Source organism: Chlorocebus sabaeus, chromosome 1 (assembly GCF_047675955.1).
Source record: "Chlorocebus sabaeus isolate Y175 chromosome 1, mChlSab1.0.hap1, whole genome shotgun sequence".
NCBI classification, from domain to species: Eukaryota; Metazoa; Chordata; class Mammalia; order Primates; family Cercopithecidae; genus Chlorocebus; species Chlorocebus sabaeus.
The window spans coordinates 17473527-17496293 of NC_132904.1; the positions used below are offsets into that span (position 1 = coordinate 17473527).

The following is a 22767-nucleotide window of genomic DNA, read 5'->3' on the forward strand; positions in this document are numbered from 1 at the left end:
TTGGCAGATTCACATATGCTGAGTTTACCACATCTTAGGAGCAGACAGCTTCTTTATGATGAGTTGGATGAAGTAAATCCACGTCTTCGAGAACCCCAAGAGCTCTTTTCCATTTTGTCTACCAAGAGGCCACTGCTGGCTCCAAGATGGCCAATCGAATGTGAGGTCATCAAGGAAAACATTCATCATATTGGTAATATGACTTATGTGAAGTGGTCTTGCTAATCTATTCTGCCTGACTTTTTTTTGTTTTTTTGTTTTGTTTTGTTTTGTTTTGAGAGGAAGTCTCACTCTATTGCCCAGGCTGGAGTGCAGTGGCGCAATCTCGGTTCACTGCAACCTCCGCCTCCTGGGTTCAAGTGATTCTCCTCACTCAGCCTCCTGAGCAGCTGGAATTACAGGTGCGCACCACCACTCCCAGCTAATTTTGCGTTTTTAAGTAGAGACAGGGTTTCACCTTGTGTGCAAGGCTAGTCTCGAACTCCTCACCTCGTGATCCGCCCGCCTTGGCCTCCCAAAGTGCTGGGATTACAGGCATAAGCCACCAAGCCTGGCCTTCTGCCTGACTTTATTACAAGACCTGAGAATGTTAAGTCCTATGTGCTTAAGTATAAGGCAGGACAGAGTCAACACTTGTTTATTTATTTATTTATTTATTGAGACAGAGTCTCACTCCGTCACCCAGGCTGGAGTGCAATGGCTTAATCTCCACTCACAGCAGCCCCCACCTCCCAGGTTCAAGTGATTCTCCTGCCTCAGCCCCACAAGTAGCTGGGATTACAGGTGCCCGGCCACCATGCCTGGCTAGTTTTTTGTTGTTGTTGTTGTTGTTTGTTTGTTTGTTTGTTTGTTTTTTGAGACTGACTTTCGCTCTTCTTGCCCAGACTGGAGTGCAATGGCATAAGCTCAGCTCACTGCACCCTCTGCCTCCTGGGTTCAAATGATTATCCCGCCTCAGCCTCCTGAGTAGCTGGGATTACAGGCGTGTGCCACCATGCCCAGCTAATTTTGTATTTTTAGTAGAAACGGGGTTTCTCTACGTTGGTCAGACTGTTCTCGAACTCCCAACCTCAGGTGATCCACCTGCCTCGGCCTCCCAAAGTGCTGGGATTACAGATTTGGGCCACTGCACCCAGCTAGTGTTTATATTTTTATTAGAGTCAGGGTTTCTCCATGTTGGCCAGGCTGGTCTCAAACTCCTGACCCTAAGTGATCCACCCGCCTTGGCCTCCCAAAGTGCTGGGATTACAGGCATGAGCCTCTGCACCAGGCCTACAGTCAACATTTATTAACTCACCCTGAAACAATTAAACTGTGAGAAACTGATACAAACTCACCAAAATCAAGTCATACTAATGTGTAAACTAGAATGCTTCTGAGTTTTTCAGAATGGGAGGATACCTTCCTAGAAGACAAAATATATAAATACTGAAATCTGTTTTCTAGATTAACCTGTTTCAGTGGGTTTTTGTCTTTTCTTTTTCTTTTTTTTTGAGGGAGGACATAGCATCTTATCTAAAAATACAGAGGTGCTACCCTATTAATGTGTTCGGGTATGTGGTATTTTTACCAGTCTTGGTATAATTGAAGACTACATATACCACAACATAGTTTTTACTGTTTTTAGTTATATTTTGAGTGTATTGGAGTTTTCTTGTCGGAATGGTGGAGACTTTTTTTTGACATTATGGGTCATACCTGTGAGCCCTTGGAGCAAGCACAATCTTCTTCATCCATTTTATGGATTAAGCATTTATGGAAGTGGGTTGCATTAGAAAGTGGGGACTTCTCTAATTACCAGAACAAGTCTAGCAAACATCATGTATGTCTCTGCTTTATACTACTGGATAAAAAACTGGATATTCCTCTTTTTTTTTTTTTTTTTTTTTTTTGAGATGGAGTCTTGCTCTGTCGCCCAGGCTAGAGTGCAATGGCTCCGTCTTGGCTCACTGCAACCTCTGCCTCCCAGGTTCAAGCAATTCTCCTGCCTCAGCCTCTCAAGTAGCTGGGATTACAGGCACACACCACCATTCCTGGCTAATTTTTGTATTTTTAGTAGAGACAGGGTTTCACCATCTTGGCCAGGGTGGTCTCGAACTCCTGCCCTCGTGATCCACTCGCCTCAGCCTCCCAAAGTGCTGGGATTACAGGTGTGAGCCACCACACCCAGCTGGATGTTCCTCATTTTCTGTCTCCCTATTTGTTCATATGTGTTGTCATATGCTAAGTACAGTGCTTGGTGCTAGAGATAATAGTGATGAACAAAGTGGAGAGTTCATGGACCCAGAGTTCATGAACTAGTGAGGAAGTTAAACATTTTACCAGACAATTGCATAGTGCTTGGTCCACCTAAGCATACCTAACCCAGCTTAGAGATCAGCATAAGTTTTCAAAAGGAGTTGCCATCTAAGCTGAGATCTAAAGGATGAGTTTGAAATGATCCAATTAAGAGGGTCAAAGAAAAGTATTTCAGTTGAAAGAAACAGAAAAAGAGTATGGCATGCTTGGGCAACCATAGAACATTGAGGATTAAAAAGAGATGAGTCTGAAAATATAGGGAAAAAATAAAAGTGGAGTTTATTTTACTTTATATTTTATTTTAATTTAATATTTTATTTTTGAGACAGGGTCCTGTTCTGTCACTCAGGCTGGAGTGCAGTGGTGTGATCACAGCTCACTGCAGCCTTGAACTCCTGGCCACAAGCCATTCTCCCACCTCAGCCTCCTGAGTAGCTAGGACTATAGGCGTGCACCACCATGCCTGGCTAATTTTTTTTCTTTTTTTCTTTTTTTTGAGAACAGAGTCTCTATTGCCCAGGCTGGAGTGCAGTGGCATGATTTTGGCTCACTGCAACCTCTGCCTCCTGGGTTCAAGTGCTTCTCATGCCACAGCCTCCCAAGTAGCTGGGATTACAGGCACGTGTCACCACACCCTGCTCATTTTTTATATTTTTGGTAGAGACAGGGTTTCACCATGTTGGCCAGGCTGGTCTCGAACTCCTGACCTCAAGCGATCCACCTGCCTCGGCCTCCCAAAGTGCTGGGATTACAGGTGTGAACCACCGCGCCCAGCCGCCTGGCTAATTTTTAAAAAGCTTTTTTATAGAGACACGTGGTCTCACTATGTTGCCCAGGCTGTTCCCAAATTCCTGGCCTCAAAGGATCCTCCTGGCCTCCTAAAGTTCTGAGATTACAGGTGTGAGCCGCAACCCCAGCAGGGAAACTGGAATTTAATAACCAAGTTAATGCTGTGATAATTCACTAAACTATAAGATCTTTCTTTTTATTATTTTATTTTATTTTATTTTATTTTGAGATGGAGTCTTGCTCTGTTGCCCAGGCTGGAGTGCGATGGCGCAATCTCGGCTCACCGCAACCTCTGCCTCCCAGGTTCAAGTGATTCTCCTGCCTCAGCCTCCTGAGTAGCTGGGATTACAGGCGTGCACCACCATGCCCGACTAATTTTTGTATTTTTTATTAGTAGAGACGGGGTTTCACCATGTTGGTCAGGCTGGTCTCAAACTCCTGACCTCGTGATCCGCCTGCCTCGGCCTCCCAAAGTGCTGGGATTACAGGCGTGAGCCACCGCACCCGGCCAACTACAAGATCTTTTATAAAGCAATTTTTAAAAAAATTTTTCAAAGAAACTTATTAACAATCACCTTACTGTTTAAACTAAATTGTATTAATAAGCACCTTATTGGTTGTTGTTGTTTTTGAGACGGAGTCTCACTCTGTTGCCCAAGCTAGAGTACAGTGGCACCGTGTCAGCTCACTGCAACCTCCGTCTCCTGGGTTCAAGCAATTCTCCTGCCTCAGCCTCCTGAGTAGCTGGGATTGCAGGTGCCCACCACCAAGCTTGACTAATTTTTGTTTTGTTATTTGTTTTTGTTTTTGTTTTTGTTTTTGTTTGAGACGGAGTCTCGTTCTGTCGCCCCAGGCTGGAGTGCAGTGGTAAGATCTCTACTCGCTGCAAGCTCCGCCCCCCGGTTCACGCCATTCTCCTGCCTCAGCCTCCCGTGCAGCTGGGACTACAGGCACCCGCCACTGCACCCGGCTAATTTTTTGTATTTTTAGTAGAGACAGGGTTTCACAGTGTTAGCCAGGATGGTCTCGATCTCCTGACCTTGTGATCCGCCCATCTCAGCCTCCCAAAGTGCTAATTTTTATATTTTTTAATAGAGACGGGGTTTCACCATGTTGGCCAGGCTGGTCTCAATCTGCTGACCTCATGATCCACTCGCCTCGGCCTCCCAAAGTGCTGGGATTACAGGCGTGCAAGCACCTTATTGTTTAAACTAAATTGTCAAAACCTCATCACTTCCCATAATCTTTGAGAAAATAAATTCATATAATATTTTACTGAGGTATATCTTTGTATGCTCTTGGAATTAATCAGTGGCTACTGTTCTAAAAATGATATTGAAAAGTTGTTCAAGTTCCACAAAGGAAATGTTTTTATTTTTTTATTTTTTTATTATTTATTTATTTATTTTGAGACAGAGGCTCGTTCTGTTTGCCCAGGCTGGCATGCAGTGGTGTGATCTCAATTCACTGCAACCTCTGCCTCCCAGGTTAGAGCGATTCTCCTACCTCAGCCTCCCGAGCAGCTAGGACTACAGGCACATGCCACTATACCCGGTTAATTTTTGTATTTTTAGCAGAGGCGGGAGTTTCACTATGTTGGCCAGGCTGGTCTCGAACTCCTGACCTCAGGTAATCCACCCACCTTGTCCTCCCAAAGTGCCGTGATTACAGACACGAGCCCCTACACCCAGCCAAAGAAATCTTTTTAAATTCGGTATTAATGAAAAAGCCTTAGCTAGACACAGTGGCTCACACCTGTAATCCCAGCACTTTGGGAGGCAGAGGCAGGCGGATCACCTGAGGTCGGGAGTTTGAGACCATCCTGACCAACATGGAGAAACCCCATCTCTACTAAAAAATACAAAATTAACCGGGCGTGGTGGCACATGCCTGTAATCCCACCTACTCAGGGGCTGAGGTGGGAGAATCGCTTGAACCTGAGAGGCGGAGGTTGCAGTGAGCTGAGATCGCACCATTGCACTCCAGCCTGTGCAATAGAGCGAGACTCCGTCTCAAGAAAATAAAAAGAAAGAAAAGAAAAAGGCTTGCTTCCTCTGAAACGATTGATAAACTTAGTCCTCTATGGTAATAAAAAAAGTTATGTTAATGACCATATTTTGCTGACATTAAGTCAGGGCCAAATTTTGAAGAGCTGTTGCAGCAGCTATATTGACCTTTCTGACTTATTTTTAGGTCTTCTATGGATAGTTTATTATTTCATTTTATATGCTCTTTGTTAAAAGTGTCCTCATAAGTCTTTATGGAAAGAAACAAGATGTAATTATTTTATAAACAAGCAGGAAATTTAGGGTGGGAATTTGGTTTGATTCAACCAAACTAGCCATTTGGAAAATTATTATTATTATTTTATATTAGTTCTGATAGTGCCACTTACATTATTTCTTATTTTGTACTTTTTAAAATGTCTTCTTTCAGAGTGGGCTCCACCTCAACCAGAATATTTCTATCAACCTAAAGGAAATGAAAAGGTACCAGAGATTGTAGGAGAGAAAAAAGGAACAGTTGTCTATCAATTAGATTCAGGTATTGTCATTACACTGAACAATGAATGGTTAATCATGACAAAGTTATAATAAACATATGTTCAGTAATAAAAGTTATTTTAAAAATCCATAGTTTAGTGGTAAACTCTTTTCCAGGCCAACCTGAGTGGGAGCCTGGAGGAGGAGTCATAAGCAGCCTGATGTAAAGTTTCGATAATTTTCTAAAATCAAAGTACATTCTTTTTAATAGATCTAAGTCCGGCCGGGCGCGGTGGCTCAAGCCTGTAATCCCAGCACTTTGGGAGGCCGAGACGGGTGGATCACGAGGTCAGGAGATCAAGACCATCCTGGCTAACACGGTGAAACCCCGTCTCTACTAAAAAATACAAAAATCTAGCCGGGCGAGGTGGCGGGCGCCTGTAGTCCCAGCTACTCAGGAGGCTGAGGCAGGAGAATGGCGTAAACCTGGGAGGCGGAGCTTGCAGTGAGCTGAGATCCGGCCACTGCACTCCAGCCTGGGCAACAGAGCAAGACTCCGCCTCAAAAAAAAAAAAAAAAAATAGTTCTAAGTCCATTAACAGCTTCTCTCTTGTTATTCTCCTTCCTGAAAATCAGATGTTGGATCATCTTTGGGGAGATTACTCTTCTTTTCTTCACCTCCTATATGTACTTTAATGAGTACTTTGTTCTATGTGCATATGACTGTCATTTAGTAATGCAGTTTCCTGTGTTGAGTTTTAAGCTTCTAGGGGTTGAATATATGTCTTTTGGAGAAATATGCAGAACATCATACCTAACAACAATAAAATACTCCTTCTTTTTGTTTTCGCCATCCCTACTGAAGTCATACACATTCTTTTTAAGGGTACCTGTTAGATTCCCTAGGATAAACTATATGCTAGGCCATAAAGCAAGTTTTTATACATGTAAAAGGATTAAAATAATACAAAGTACATTCTCTGACGATAGTAAAACTGAATTAGAAATCAACAACAGAATGAAATATGAGATAGCCACAAATATGTGGAAACTGAATAACATCTTTCTAAATAACCTGTGGGTTAAAGAAATCACAAGTAGACTTCAAAAATATTTTGAATGTAGTGAAAATAAAACCACAACATATTAACAGTTATAGGATGCAAAAACAAAATGAACCAGTGCCAGGGATATTTATGGGTATTTATGGCTTTAAGTGCCTGTATTTCAAAACAAAAAAGGCTTCTTATCAATTACCTAAGTTTCTACCTTAGTAAACTGGAAAAATAAGAGCTAACTAAACCCAAAGCAAGCAGAAGGAAAGTAGTAATAAAAATAAGAATGTGGCTGGGCACAGTGGCTCACGCCTATAATCCCAGCACTTTGGGAGGCCAAGGCAGGCAGATCACCTAAGGTTGGGAGTTTGAGACCAGCCTGACCAACATGGAGAAACCCCATCTCTACTGACAATACAAAATTAGCCAGGTGTGGCGGTACATGCCTGCAATCCCAGCTACTTGGGAGGCTAAGGCAGGAGAATCTCTTGAACCTGGGAAGCAGAGATTGTGGTGAGCCAAGATTGTGCCATGCACTCCAGCCTGGGCAAGAAGATTGAAACTCTGTCTCAAAAAAAAAAAAAAAAAAAAAAAAAAGTATGTAAGCCAGGCGTGGTGGCTCATACCTGTAATCCCAGCACTTTGGGAGGCCAAGATGGGCAGATGACCTGGGGTCAGCAGTTCGAGACCAGCCTGGCCAACATGGTGAACCTCTGTCTCTACCAAAATACAATAAATTAGCCAGTCATGGTGGCAGGCGCCTGTAAACCCAGCTACTCAGGAGGCTGAGGCAGGAGAATCACTTAAACCTGGGAGGTGGAGGTTGCAGTGAGCCATGATGGCACCACTGCACTCCAGCCTGGGCAACAAGAGTGAAACTCCATTTCAAAAAAAAAAAGAAGAAGGTGGTAGGCTGGGCACGGTGGCTCATGCCTGTAATCCCAGCACTTTGGGAGGCCAAGGTGGATGGACCACAAAGTCAGGAGATTGAGACCATCATGGCTAACACAGTGAAACCCCATCTCTACTAAAAATACAAAAAAGTAGCTGGGCATGGTGGCAGGCACCTGTAGTTCCAGCTATTCAGGAGGCTGAGGCAGGAGAATCCCTTGTACCTTGGGAGGCGGAGGTTGCTGTGAGCCAAGATTGTGCCACTGCACTCTAGCCTGGGCGACAGACCGAGACTCCATCTCAAAAAATAATCATCGTCATCATAAGAGGCTGGGTGTGGTGCCTCATACCTGTAATCCTAGCACTTCGGGAGGCTGAGGCGGGTGGATCACTTGAGGTCAGGAGTTTGAGACCAGCTTGACCAACATGATGAAACCCTGTTTCTACTAAAAATATAAAAATTAGTTGGGCGTAGTGGTGTGCCCCTGTAATCCCAGCTGCTCAGGAGGCTGAGGCAGAGGAATCGCATGAACCAGGGAGACAGAGGTTGCAGTGAGCCAAGATTGTGCCACTATGCTCAGCCTGGGTGACAAAGTGAGACTCTATCTCAAAAAAAAAAAAAAAAAAAAAAAAAAAAAAACAGAAAGCATTGAAGACAGAAAACTGATGGAGAAAAGCAAATCAAAAGTTGGTTGTTGGGAACATCAACAAAATTGAAACATATTTGCTAAACCAAAAAAAAAGGAAAAGAGGCACAAATTATCAAAATCAGGAATGAAAAAGGTAACATAAGGACCAAACCAGTACAAATCAAAAAAGTTACAAGGTAATACTATTAACTACTTTGTGACAACGAATTAGACAATTTAGATAAACAGGACAAATTGCTAGAAAATTACCAAAACTGGCTCAAGGAAGAAATAAAAGGTTTAAATACATTATAACAAAAAAAATAATGATTAGAGATCTTTCCACGAAGAAAACCCAGGCCCACCTGGGACCTGGTAGCTCAGGCCTCTAATTCCAGCACTTTGGGAGGCCGAGGCAGGTGGATCAGCTGAAATCTAGAGTTTGAGACCAGCCTGGCCTATGTGGTGAAACCCTGTCTCTCTACCGAAAATACAAAGAAAGTATCCTGGTATGGTGGTGTGCACCTGTAGTCCCAGCTACTCGGGAGGCTGAGGCAGGAGAATTGCTTGAACCAGAGAGGTGGAGGTTGCAGTGAACTGAGATCGCACCACTGCCCTCCAGCCTGGGCAACAGAGCAAGACTCCATCTCAAAAAAAAAAAAAAAAGACCCAGGCTCAAATGACTTACTTGACAAGGTTTGTTTGAATTCTTTTTTTTTTTTTTTTTTTTTTTTTTTTGAGACAGAGTCTCACTTACTGTGTCACCCAGGCTGGGATTCATGGTAGGATCTCGGCTCACTGCAACCTCCACCTTCTGGGTTCAACCTCCACCTTCTTTTGTTCCTCAGCCTCCAGAGTAGCTGGGATTACAGGTGTGCACCACCACGCCCCAGCTAACTTTTTTTTTTTTTTTTTCGTATTTTTAGTACAGGCGGAGTTTCACCATATTGGCCAGGCTGGTCTCAAACTTCCAGCCTCAAGTGATCCACCTGCCTCCGCCTCCCACTCCTGTACTAAGATTACAGGCGTGACCCACCGCACCTGGCTGGTTTGTTTGAATTCTGTCAAACATTTAAAGATGAAATAATACCAATATTTCACCAACTCTGAAAACAAGAGGAAAAAATGTTTCCCAACTCTTTTAAAAAAATTTTAGAATCTTCCTCTGTCACCTAGGCTGGAGTGCAGTGAGATGAACATGGCTCATTGTGTCTTCCACCTCACAGGCTCAAGTGAATGGTCCAACCTTAGCCTCCTGCGTAGGTGGGGCTACAGGCATGTACCACCCTGCCCAGCTAATTTTTTGTATGATTAGTAGAGACAGGGTTTCGCCATTGCCCAGGCCAGTCTCAAACTCCTGTGCTCAAGCAATCTGTCCACTTCAACCTCCCAAAATGCAAGGATTACAGGTCCCGTTCCCCTCAACTCTTTTTTTTTTTTTTTTTTTTTTTTTGAGACAGAGTTTCACTCTCGTCACTCAGGCTGGAGTGCAGTGGTGTGTTTCAGCTCACTGCAATCTCTGCCTCCCAGGTTCAAGCGATTCTCCTGCCTCAGCCTCCCAAGTAGCTAGAATTACAGGTGCCTACCATCACACCTGGCTAATTTTTGCATTTTTAGTAGAGAGACAGCGTTTCACCATATCAGCCAGGCTGATCTCAAACTCCTGACCTCAGGTGATCCACCCACCTCAGCCTCCCAAAGTGCTGGGATTACAGGCGTGAACTACCATGCCCAGCCTTTGTTGTGGCATTTTTGTTTTTGTTTTTTGTGTTTTTTTTTTTTTTTTTTTTTGAGACAGAGTCTTGGTCTGTTGTCCAGGCTGGAGTGTAGTGGCACAGTCTCGGCTCACTGCAACCTCTGCCTCCCGGGTTGAAGCAATTCTCCTGCCTCAGCCTCCTGAGTAGCTGGGATTACAGGCACCTGCCACAACACCTGGCTAATTTTTTTATCTTTTTGGTAGAGACAAGGTTTCACCACGTTGGCCAGGCTGGTCTTGAATTCCTGACTTCAAGTGATCCTTGAAGGAGGCTGCCTCAGCCTCCCAAAGTGCTGGGATTACAGTCATGAGCCACCACACCCGGCCTGTTGTGCCATTTTTGTTTACCCACTTACTATTCCCCATTCCCCTGCCTAGCAGAGGTCATGAGGATAGCAGCCCGCGATCCTGATGTGGAATGCTGGTGTTGGAAGTGGAAGAGGGGAAGAGGACAATGTAGACCTTATTCTCAAACTGGTTGTGACTGTTTTTTACCTTTCTCACAATTCCTTGAGGAGCCAGAGGAAAGGCTGACTTTTGTTACTGCCCCCCTCTGGCTAAAGCAGTTTTTCCAGGTGCCATCTGCATCTATCAAAAGTATTTAAAGACATACACTGCTCATAGCCACCTGGGGCAAGGGATAGCAAATAGTCAAGGAGCAGATAGGCCCAAAAGCCTGGGAAAGAAGCTGAGGAGAAAGATTCTTAGGGAGATGAGCACTTGGAAGGGCCTCCACATATACTGGAGAATGCAGTATACATGGCTAGAGCTGCATTCATGTTCAGAAAAAACCTAAGAAGATCCTAGGCTTGCATCTCTGGTTGGTGGTTGGGCTTTCTGCAACTAAAGATGAAGGCTAACATCGAGTTTTTGGCAGCCTGACTTAGTGTTGAGGAGAGCCTCACCTCAAAACCAGTCTGCCCAGACTAGGAAAATTCTGTGCTTGGTTTTTTTTTTTTTTTTTTTTTCTTTTTGGCTTGGGAATGAGTGAGTGAATGAATGAATGAATGAATGACAGGATCTCACTTTGTCACCCAAGCTGGAGTGCAGTGGAAAAATCACAGATCACTGCAGCCTCTACCTCTCAGCTTAAGCAATCCTGCCGCCTCAGCCTCCCGAGTAGCGGGGACTACAGGTGCACACCGCCACCCAGCTTTTTTATTTTTTGTACAGGGTATATGTCACACAACATTTTGCCACTCTGCCCAGGCTGGTCTCAAACTTCTGAGCCCAAGCAGTGCTCTCACCTCAGCCTCCCAAAGTGCTGGGATTACAGGCATGAGCCATTACACCTAGCCAAGCCCTGGTTGTTTAAGAAATCTCTGTCAGGTCACTGGCTGACCACTGATATAATGGAATGGAGAAGACACCTGGTGACCCACACATGACAAGAATAACATATTCAGTGGGGAAAGACTGAACACATTCCCTCTAGGATCTGGAAACTTCAAAGGGCTTTTATGCAGAAATTGAAAAGATAATCCTCAAATTTATATGGAATTGTAAAGGGCCCTGAATAGCTAATACAGAAAAAGAAGTACAAAATCGGAAGACTCACGTTTCTTGATTTCAAAACACTGTGAACATGGCCGGGCGCGGTGGCTCAAGCCTGTAATCCCAGCACTTTGGGAGGCCGAGATGGGCGGATCACGAGGTCAGGAGATGGAGACCATCCTGGCTAACACGATGAAACCCCGTCTCTACTAAAAAAATACAAAAAACTAGCCGGGCGAGGTGGCGGGCGCCTGTAGTCCCAGCTACTCGGGAGGCTGAGGCGGGAGAATGGCGTAAACCCGGGAGGCGGAGCTTGTAGTGAGCTGAGATCCGGCCACTGCACTCCAGCCTGGGCGAGAGCGCGAGACTCTGTCTCAAAAAAAAAAAAAAAAAACACTGTGAACATACAGTAATCAAAACAGTATAATCCTGACACAGGGTAGGCATATAGATCGCTAAAAGAGAACTGAGAGTCCAAAAATAAACTCATATATTTTTGGTAAATTCATTTTTGACAAGGGTGCTAAGACTGTTCAGTGGGGAAAGAATGGTCTCTGTTAACAAATGGTGTTGGGATGACTGCATAGCCACACTCAAAAGAATGAAATTGAATCCCTACTTCATACCCTGTTTAAAACTTAATCCAAAATGGATCCATGGCCTAAAGATAAGTGCTGAAACTATAAAAATCTTAAAACAAAGGAGCCGGGCAGGGTGGCACACGCCTGTAGTCCAGGCTACTCAGGAGGCTGAGGCAGGAGGTTCACTTGAACTCAGATGTTTGAGGCTGCCATGAGATATGATTGTGCCACTGCACTCCAGCCTGGGTGACAGAGCAAGACCCTGTCAAAGAAAGGAAGGAAGGAAAGAAGGGAGGGAGAGAGGAAGGGAGGAAAGAAAGAAACAGGGATCTGCGGGATGCAATGGCTCATACCTGTAAACTCAGCACTTTGGGAGACTGAAGAAGGAGGATCGCTTGGGCCCTGGAGCTCAAGAACAGCCTGGGTGACATAGTGAGACCTCATCTCTACAAAAAAATTAAACAATTAGTTGGTGTGGTGGCGCACTCCTGTGGTCCCAGCTACTTAGGAGGCTGAGGTGGGAGGATCACTTGAGCACGAAAGGTAGAGGCTGCCGTGAACTGTGATTCATGCCACTACACTCCAGCCTGGGTGATAGAGTGAGACCCTGTCTCAAACAAAGAAAACATAGGAATAAATCTTCATGACCTTGGATGTGGCAGTGGATTCTGGATATGACACAAAAAGCATAATTCATTTAAAAACAAAATCGATGTTCAGTAGCCAGGTGCAGTGACTCATGCCTATAATCCCAACACTTTGGGAGGCCAAGGTGGGTGGATCACGAGGTCAGGAGATCGAGACCACCCTTGCTAACACAGTGAAACCCCGTCTCTACTCAAAATACAAAAAATTAGCCGGGCGTGGTGGTGGACGCGTGTAGTCCCAGCTGCTTGGGAGGCTGAGGCAGGAGAATGGCATGAACCCAGGAGGCGGAGCTTGCAGTGAGCCGAGATTGCGCCACTGCACTCCAGCCTGCGTGACAGAGTGAGACTCTGTCTCAAAAAAAAAAAAAAAAAAGGATTAAAAGTCTTTGCAAAGATAGTTGAAAATTAGAAATTTCATTGTTGTTGGTCTAGAATAGTGATGACCACTTGGGCTCAGTAAGTATTTGCTGAATGAGTGGATTCTGAGTAAAACCTAACCTAAGTATGTCTCTTTTCTCTGTAGTGCCTACAGAAGGTTCCTATTTCACCAGTTCCAGAGTGGGAGGCAAACAAGGAATTATCAAGGAACTTGCTGTCACGTTGCAAGGACCAGAAGATAATACCCTACTGTTTGAATCAAGGTTTGAGAGTGGGAATCTGCAAAAAGCTGTCAGAGTGTGAGTAACAGTTTCCCAAAGGGATGATAACTGGAGTGACTAAAAGGTGTCTTCAGGAATTATATTAGGAATCAGAAGTATTTACAAGAAAGAAAGAGGTGATGGGAAATGGTTATGGGGATGAAGGAAAATGGTTATGGGGATGAAGAAAAATGGAGTAATTATTACTCATGTTTTTCCCCAAAATAAAATATTTTCTAAATTTACTTTGCTTATAGAAGAAATTAGAGCTCACCTAAAATTTGTATTAGTAAAAATATGTAACATAAAAATTCCTATAGTTATACTTCCTAGATGCAGCAAATATTGTTTGTGTATATGCCTTAATTTTTTTCTGTGTGTACATGTAATATACATAAATTTGAGATGGAGTCTCGCTCTGTTGCCCAGGCTCTAGTGCAGTGGCGCAGTCTTGGCTCACTGCAAGCTCCGCCTCCCGGGTTCACGCCATTCTCCTGCTTCAGCTTCCTGAGTAGCTGGGACTACAGACGCCTGCCGCCACGCCCGGCTAATTTGTTTGTATTTTTAGTAGAGATGGGGTTTCACCATGTTAGCCAGGATGGTTTTGCTCTCCTGACCTCGTGATCTGCCCTTCTCGGCCTCCCTAAGTGCTGGGATTACAGGCGTGAGCCACTGCGTCCAGCCATTTATATATTATTAAAATAAAAATTGGTTAATGGTATACGTACATACTGTTTTGCAAATTGGCAATTTTTTTTTCCACTTCATAAATTTCAGGTGTTTTTCTATGGCAGTACCACAGATATACTTCCTTATTTTTTGTTTTGTTTTGTTTTGTTTTTCTCAAGATGGAGTCTTGCTCTGTTGCCCAGGCTGGAGAGCAATGGCGCAATCTTGGCTCACTGCAACCTGCACCTCGTGGGTTCAAGTGATTCTCTTGCTTCAGACTCCCGAGTAGCTGGGATTACAGGTACCCGCCACCATGCCTGGCTAATTTTTTTTTCTTTTTTTTTTTTTTTTTTTGGTACATTTAGTAAAGACAGGGTTTCACCATGTTGGCCAGGCTGGTCTTGAACTCCTGACCTCAGGTGATCTGCCCGCCTCAGCCTCCCAAAGTGCTGGGATTACAGAGATTAAATGATTAAGGTAGCAGGTTTGTCTGTTGTAATAAGACCTGTTTTTACCAGGAGAAAACAACATTTTCCCAATTTGTTTTTTAAGGTAGGGTGTAAGGTTACAGAGTTGTTCTATTTTCTCCATTACAGAGACACCTATGAGTATGAACTCACCTTGCGAACCGACCTCTACACTAACAAACATACTCAGTGGTTTTATTTTCGTGTTCAGAACACCAGAAAAGATGCCACCTATCGCTTCACCATTGTCAACTTGCTAAAACCCAAGAGTCTTTATACTGTAGGAATGAAGCCACTCCTGTACTCCCAAATGGATGCCAACACGCGCAATATTGGCTGGAGGAGAGAAGGAAATGAAATCAAGTACTACAAGAACAACACGGATGATGGGCAGCAGCCCTTCTACTGTCTCACATGGACCATTCAGTTTCCATATGACCAGGACACTTGCTTCTTTGCACACTTCTACCCATATACATACACTGATTTGCAATGCTACCTCCTGTCAGTGGCAAACAACCCCATCCAGTCTCAGTTCTGCAAGCTCCAAACTTTATGCAGAAGCCTAGCAGGAAATACCGTTTACTTGCTCACCATCACCAACCCATCCCAGACCCCTCAAGAGGCAGCTGCAAAGAAAGCTGTGGTCTTGAGTGCCAGAGTCCACCCTGGGGAAAGTAATGGCTCCTGGGTTATGAAAGGCTTTTTAGATTTCATCCTTAGCAACTCCCCAGATGCCCAGCTCCTCAGAGATATTTTTGTCTTCAAGGTGCTTCCCATGTTAAATCCAGATGGTGTGATTGTGGGGAATTATCGGTGTTCCTTGGCTGGAAGGGATTTGAACAGGCATTATAAAACCATTCTGAAGGAGTCTTTCCCTTGTATTTGGTACACCAGGAACATGATCAAAAGGTGAGACTTTTTATCTGTTGATCTTTCTGTGACTGCTATGACTATGAGTACTAGCACCAGATATCCCTACCTGATGGGGTATGAGGTCTCTTTTGTTGTTAAAGGAATTCAGTATGACTTTGGAGATAGAGCCCTTACCAGTCTCTTTGCGGTCAAGTGACTTTGTTAATTTTCAGACTTTTAAATCATGTCTTATCTTTGGGTTGAAACTGGACATGCAACATTTCATCAGAGTCATTTCACTTGTAAATGAAATAATTGAAAGGAAAAGGTCAGAGTTCAGGGGAGTTCATAGGTCTTCATGATGAGACTTGTATCATAATAGTAGCTAACAATTAGTAAATGTGTATGCATGAAGTGGCAAGCTGTATGATAGATGCATTATACACATGACTCATTTAATCTTCACATTAACATTATGAGGTAGGCACAGTCAATATCTCATGTTGTATGATACAGAAATTGAGAACCAAGGCCAGGCGTGGTGGCTCACAGCTGTAATCCCAGCATTTTGGGAAGCTGAGGTGGGCAGATCACCTGGGGTCAGGAGTTCAAGACCAACCTGGCCAACATGGCGAAACCCAGTCTCTACTAAAAATACAAAAATTAGCCAGGCATGCTGGTGGGTGCCTGTAATCCCAGCTACTCAAGAGGCTGAGGCAAGAGAATCGCTTGAACCAGGGAGGTAGAGATTGCAGTGAGCCGAGATCATGCCACAGCACTCCAGCCTGGGTGGCAGAGTGAGACTCCATCTCAAAAAAAAAGAAAAGAAAACTGAATAGGTTAAGTAACTGGCCTAAGGTCATAAAGCTATTAAGTGACAGAGTAGATATTTAAATACAGGCGCTCTCTCTGGTTCCAGAGTCTAAATTCTTTTACGATCTTATATTGCCTATCACAAAGAAAGAATTACAACATCAGTCAGCAGTTTTCAAGCCTGTATAAAAGCATTGACGGTTACAATGTAATAGCACCCGCCTTAAAGGAATTTTCATCCCATTGGAAATGAAAATACAGCATATAAGAATATGTGGGCCAGCCTCAGTGGTTCACACCTGTAATCCCAGCACTTTGGGAGGCTGAAGCAGGCAGATCACCTGAGGTCAGGAGTTTGAGACCAGCCTAGCCAACATAGTGAAACCCCGTCTCTACTAAAAATAGAAAAATTAGCTGGGCATGGTAGTGGGCGCCTGTAATCCCAGCTACTCGGGTGGCTGAGTCAGGAGAATCACTTGAACCTGGGAGGCAGAGGTTGCAGTGAGCTGAGATGGCACCATGGCAGGCATAGCTAAGAGCACATGTTTCAGAGTCAGGCCTGAGTTTGAGACCTGTTTTTACTGTTGGCTGGTTCTGTGACCTTAGCTAAGTGATATAATGTGTCTGAGCTTCAGTTTTCTCATCTGTAAAATAGGGATAATAATACCTGCCCTGGGCGGTTACTGTGAGGATTGAGATAATCACATGATATATTTGCTGTAATACCCAGCACATTATAAATGTATAGCATTGTTGTTGCTATACTCATCATGGGGAAAGTGAACATGTTTGGAAAGCTGGAATAGGTGTCCTGGGTGATCATGAGACAAAGACAAGCTGAGCCTTGTAGGAACCGGCCCTCGAAAGTCAGGAATCAAGGCTTTCTTTGGTTCTTTTTCTTTCCTGCAACTGCCCACTCTCTGCCTCCCTCTCTTTCTTCACAGGTCTGCACCATGGTGGCCTTTTTCTCAATAGGCTTTTTTGCACTTGTCAGCTTACGCAAGGCTACCCACCACCTCTTTTCACATCAGAACTTTTCCATTTCTGGTCAGGCACAGTGACTCATGCCTGTAATCCCAGCACCTTGAGAGGCTGAGGCAGGAGGATCACTTGAGACCAGGAGTTGGAGACCAGCCTGGGCAACATAGTGAGACCCTGTGTATTAGGTTGTACTTGCATTGCTATAAAGAAATACCTAGCTGGTCGTGGCGGCTCATGTCTGTAATCCCAGCACTTTGGGAGGCTGAGGCAGGCAGATCACTTGAGGTCAAGAGTTTGAGACCTGCCTAACCAACATGGTGAAACTCCCCAGATGCCCAGTAAGCCAAGATTGCGCCATTGCACTCCAGCCTGGGCAACAAGAGTGAAACTCTATCTCAAAAAAAAAAAAAAGAGAGAGAGAGAAACTCCATCTCTACTAAAAATACAAAAATTAGCCTGGCATGGTGGTGCATGCCTGTAATCCCAGCTACTCAGGATGCTGAAGCAGTAGAATTTCTTGAACCTGGGAGGCAGCGGTTGCAGTGAGCCAAGATCACACCATTGCACTCCAGCCTAGGTGACAAAGTGAGACTGTCTCAACAAAAAAAAAAAGAGAAAGAAAGAAAGAAAGCCCTCAGACTGGGTAATTTATGAAGAAAAGAGGTTTAATTGGCTCATAGTTCTACAGCTTTACAAGAAGCATGGTGCTAGTATCTGCTCAACTTCTAGGGAGGCCTCAGGAAGCATACAATTATGGCAGAAGGCAAAGAGGGAGCAGGCATATCACATGGCGAAAGCAGGAGGAGGAGAGAGAGAATAAGTGTAGGGGAGGTACCACACTTTTTTTTTTTTTTTTTTTTTTTTTTTTGGAGACAGAGTTCATTTTTTTTTTTTTTTTTTGAAATAGAGTTTCACTCTTGTTGCCCAGGCTGGAGTGCAATGGTGCAATCTCGGCTTATGGCAACTCTGCCTCCTGTGTTCAAGTGATTCTCCTGTCTCAGCCTCCTGAGTAGCTGGCATTACAGGCATGCACCACAACACCTAGCTAATTTTGTATTTTTAGTAGAGATGGGGTTTCACTATGTTGGTCACGCTGGTCTTGAACTTCTGACTTCAGGTGATCCACCCACCTCGGCCTCCCAAAGTGCTGGGATTACAGGTGTGGGCCACCACGCCTGGCTGGTGTTACACTTTTTTTTTTTTTTTTTGAGACGGAGCCTCGCTGCTCTGTCACCCAGGCTGGAGTGCAGTGGCACGATCTTGGCTCACTGCAAGCTCTGCCTCCCGGGTTCGTGCCATTCTTCTGCCTCAGCCTCCCGAGTAGCTGGGACTACAGGTGCCTGCCACCGTGCCCAGCTAATTTTTTGTATTTTTAATTGCGACGGGGTTTCACCATGTTAGCCAGGATGGTCTCCATCTCCTGACCTCGTGATACTCCCGCCTCAGCCTCCCAAAGTGCTGGGATTACAGGCATGAGTCACACATTTTTAAACAACCAGATCTTGTGCAAAGTCAGAGTGAGAGCTCAAGTTTCACCAGAGGGATGGCCCAAGCCACTCATGAGGGATCCACCCCCACTATCCAAATACCTCTCGCTAGACCCCACCTCCAACGTTGGTGGTTATATTCAACATGAGATTTGGGCAGAGACAAATACCCAACCTATATCACCCTGTCTCTACAAAAAAAAAAAGACAGAAACAGAAATAGCTGGGTGTATTGGTGTGTGCCTGTAGTCCCAACTACTTAGGAGGCTGAGGTGGGCGGATGACTTGAGCCCAGGAAGTCAGGGCTACAGTGAGCCATGGTCAGGCCACTACACTGCAGCCTGCGCAACAGAGCAAGACCCTGTCTCAAAAAGGAAAAAAGAAATTCTCCATTTCAAGTCCCTCTGACTGGCAAGGCAAGCTGATGACATGTTTTCTGCAGTGGCTGAGAATGGAGATAGGGTCCATTGAAGGCCACTGGAGTTGAGATTTTCTTAGGAGGGAAAGTATCAGCAGCTGTATTTAAGGAAGAGATACCAAATGATCCTTAATTATTTACATGCATTTGGGTGTCCACTGAATCCTTTGTTTGCCCCCTCAATAGACTTCTTGAAGAAAGAGAGGTTCTGTTGTATTGTGATTTCCATGGCCACAGTCGTAAGAATAATACCTTCCTGTATGGCTGTAATAACAACAATCGCAAGTACTGGCTTCATGAACGAGTCTTTCCTTTAATGTTAAGCAAAAATGCACCAGATAAGGTAAACACATAATGTAATTTTCTCTCCATTGAGTTAGGGACCTGGGAACTCACTGCTTCCTATAGGTAGTGTTTTATTTGGCATTTTGTATCTCTTTTTATTATCTTTGGTAAATCCCAGCAACCTAGACTTCAAGAATTTAGAAAAGTGTGGTTTTAAGAATTGCTGTGGGGCCAGGCACAGTGGCTCATACCTGTAATCCCAGCACTTTGGGGGGCCGAGGCAGGAAGATTACCTGAGGTCAGGAGTTCGAGACCAGCCTGACCAACATGGAGAAACCCCATCTCTATTAAAAATACAAAAATTAGCCAGACATGGTGGTGCATGCCTGTAATGCCCGTTACTTGGGAGGCTGAGGCAGGAGAATCACTTAAACCTGGGAGGCAGAGGTTGCAGTGAGCAGAGATCGTGCCATTGCACTCCAGCCTGGGCAACAAGAGCAAAACTCCATCTCAAAAAAAAAAAAGAATTGTTGTGTCCTGCCAGCTACAGTGGCTCATGCCTATAATCCTCGCACTTTGGGAGGCCAATGTGGGCAGATTGCTTGAGCCCAGGAGTTTGAGACCAGCCTGGGCAACATAGGGAGACCCCTGCCACTACTAAACAATAAAATAAAAAAGAATTGCTGTGTCCATCAACCAATCAACAGATAAATAAAATGTGGTATTCTTTTTTTTTTTTTTTTTTTTTTAGATGGAGTCTCGCTCTGTCAAGGCTGGAGTGTAGTGGTGCAATCTTGGCTCACTGCAACCTCTGCCTCCCAGGTTCAAGCAATTATTCTGCCTCAGCCTCCTGAGTAGTTGAGATTACAGGCATGCACAACCATGCCCAGCTAATTTTTTTTGTACTTTTAGTAGAGACAGGGTTTCACCATGTTGGCTAGGCTGTTCTCAAACTCCTGATCTCAAATGATCCGCCTGCCCCGGCCTCCCAAAGTGCTGGGATTACAGGCGTGAACTACTGCGCCCCGCCATAAGTTGAAATTCTTAGTATATACAGTTATCTATCACCTATCCTGTGGTGGTTGGCCCTGGAAGAAGAGACTGAAGGACAAGCAAAATGCTAATGTCATGAGTCTTCACAGGAAAGGTTATATAACAGGAGATCACAAATAATTGTAAGATATTAAAGAACTTAATGAAAACAATATAAAAGTTTTTAATAATTGACTAACAACTTGTGACAGGCATATACAGGTAATCTTCACTGGTGTAGAAGCTGGTTTTTCACATCATAAATAAATCCACAAAATGTAGCTGTCAGAAGAAGAAAGTAGATTGAATTTTTATTTATTTATTTATTTATTTTACTTATTTTTTTTTCTTCTTCTTCTTCTTTTTTTTTTTTTTTTTTGAGAGAGTATTGTTCTGTTGCCCAGGCTGGAGTGCAGTGGCGCGATCTCAGCTCACTGCAACCTCCACCTCCTGGGATCAAGCAGTTCTCTGCCTCAGCCTCCCGAGGATCTGGGATTACAGGCGCCGGCCACGACGCCCGGCTAATTTTTGTATTTTTAGTAGATACAGGGTTTCACCATCTTGGCGAGGCTGGTCTTGAACTCCTGACCACCCACCTCAGCCTCCCAAAGTGCTGGGATTACAGGTGTGAGCCACCATGCCTGTCCTTTTATTTATTTTTTCAAGACGTAGTCTTGCTCTGTCACCCAGGTTGGAGTGAAGTGACACGATATCCACTCACTGCAACCTCTGCCTAGCGGGTTCAAGCAATTCTCCTGCCTCAGCCTCCCGAGTAGCTGAGATTACAGACATGCGCCACTATGCTTGGCTAATTCTGTATTTTTAGTAGAGATGGAGTTTCACCATGTAGGCCAAGCTGGTCTCGAACTCCTTACCTCGTGATCTGCCCATCTTGGTCTCCCAAAGTGTTGGAATTACAAGTGTGAGCCACCGCACCGCACATGGCCTAGACTGGATTTTTTTTTAAGTTTTTTTTTTTTTTTTTTTTGAGACGGAGTCTTGCTCTGTTGCCCAGGCTGGAGTGCAGTGGCACGATCTTGGCTCACTGCAAGCTCCAGTTCCCGGGTTCACGCCATTCTTCTGCCTCAGCCTCCCAAGTAGCTGGGACTATAGGTGCCCACCACCACGCCGGGCTAATTTTTTTTATTTTTTAGTAGAGACGGGGTTTCACCATGTTACCCAGGATGGTCTCAATCTCCTGACCTCATGATCCGCCTGCCTCGGCCTCCCAAAGTGCTGGGATTACAGGCATAAGCCACCGTGCCCGGCCTTTTTTTTTTTTTTTTTTAATAGAGACAGTGTCTCACTATGTTGCCCAGGCTAGTCTTGAAATCCTGGGTTCAAGTGACCCTCCCACCTTAGCCTCCCAAAGTGCTGGGATTACAGGTGTGAACCACTGTACTGGCTTTAGAAAAGTATTTTAATTTGTTTTTTTTTTTTTTTTGAGATGGAGTCTCACTCTGTCTCCCAGGCTGGAGTGCAGTGGCATGATCTCAGCTCACGGCAACCTCCGCCTCCTGAGTTGAAGTGATTCTCCTACCTCAGCCTCCTGGATAGCTGGGATTACAGGCACGAGCTACCACACTCGGCTAATTTTTTTTTTTTTTTGTATTTTTAGTAGAGACGGGCTTTCACTGTGTTGACCAGGATGGTCTCGATCTCCTGACCTCATGATCCATCCACCTCGGCCTCCCAAAGTGCTAGGATTACAGGGATGAGCCACCACACCTGGCCGATAATACAATTTTTTTTCCCATAAAGATATATGAGAAAAATATTTTGTATTGTTACTCTTATTTGTTTAAAAAAAGAAAAAGAGGAAGCCTTCCTTCCTTCCTCTCTCTCTCTTTCGTTTTTTGAGTCTTGCTCTGTTGCCCAAGCCGGAGTCAGTGGTGTGATCTCAGCTCACTGCAACCTCCTCCTCCCAGGTTCAAGCAATTCTTCTGCCTCAGCCTCCTGAGTAGCTGTGATTACAGGTGCATACTGCCATGCCTGGCTAATTTTTTTGTATTTTTAGTAGAGTCAGGGTGTCGCCATGTTGGCCAGGCTGGTCTCAGATTCCTGACCTCAGGTGATTGGCCCGCCTCAGCCTCCCAAAGTGCTGGTATTACAGGCATGAGCCACCATGCCCGGCCTCTCTTTCTGTTCTCTTCTCTTTTTTCTTCTCTTTTTTTCTCCTCTTCTTTTCTTTCTTCCTTTCTCTCTCTCTCTCTCTCTCTTTCTTTCTCTTTCTCCTTTCTTTCTTTCTCCTTTCCTTTCCTGTCCTTCTTTTCTTTTCTTCTTTTCCTTTTCTTCTCTTCTCTTCTTTTCTTTCTTTTTTTTTTTTTTCAGGAAATCACACCCAGAACCCATATCTAAAACAAACTAATTGAAGCAGGGAAACCTGTCTCCTCTGCTCCTTCCCTCCTTGAAGCAGAAATGCCCTGAGGCTTCTCAGTAGAACCCCTGGATTCCACAGAGCACAATTTAAAAATCACTGGACAATGAAATACTTTCCAA

At 44.4% G+C, this 22767-nt stretch overlaps 1 protein-coding gene across 1 annotated transcript in view; it reads left to right on the top strand.

The window, feature by feature from the left end:
- AGBL2 (AGBL carboxypeptidase 2) overlaps positions 1-22767 on the top strand; it is a 100952-nt gene that overhangs the window by 8271 nt on the left and 69914 nt on the right. Inside the window, 5 exon segments of the mRNA XM_037999326.2 lie at positions 8-193; positions 5524-5631; positions 13147-13300; positions 14527-15309; positions 19138-19294. Of these exon segments, the coding sequence (XP_037855254.2) occupies positions 8-193; positions 5524-5631; positions 13147-13300; positions 14527-15309; positions 19138-19294 (1388 nt within the window).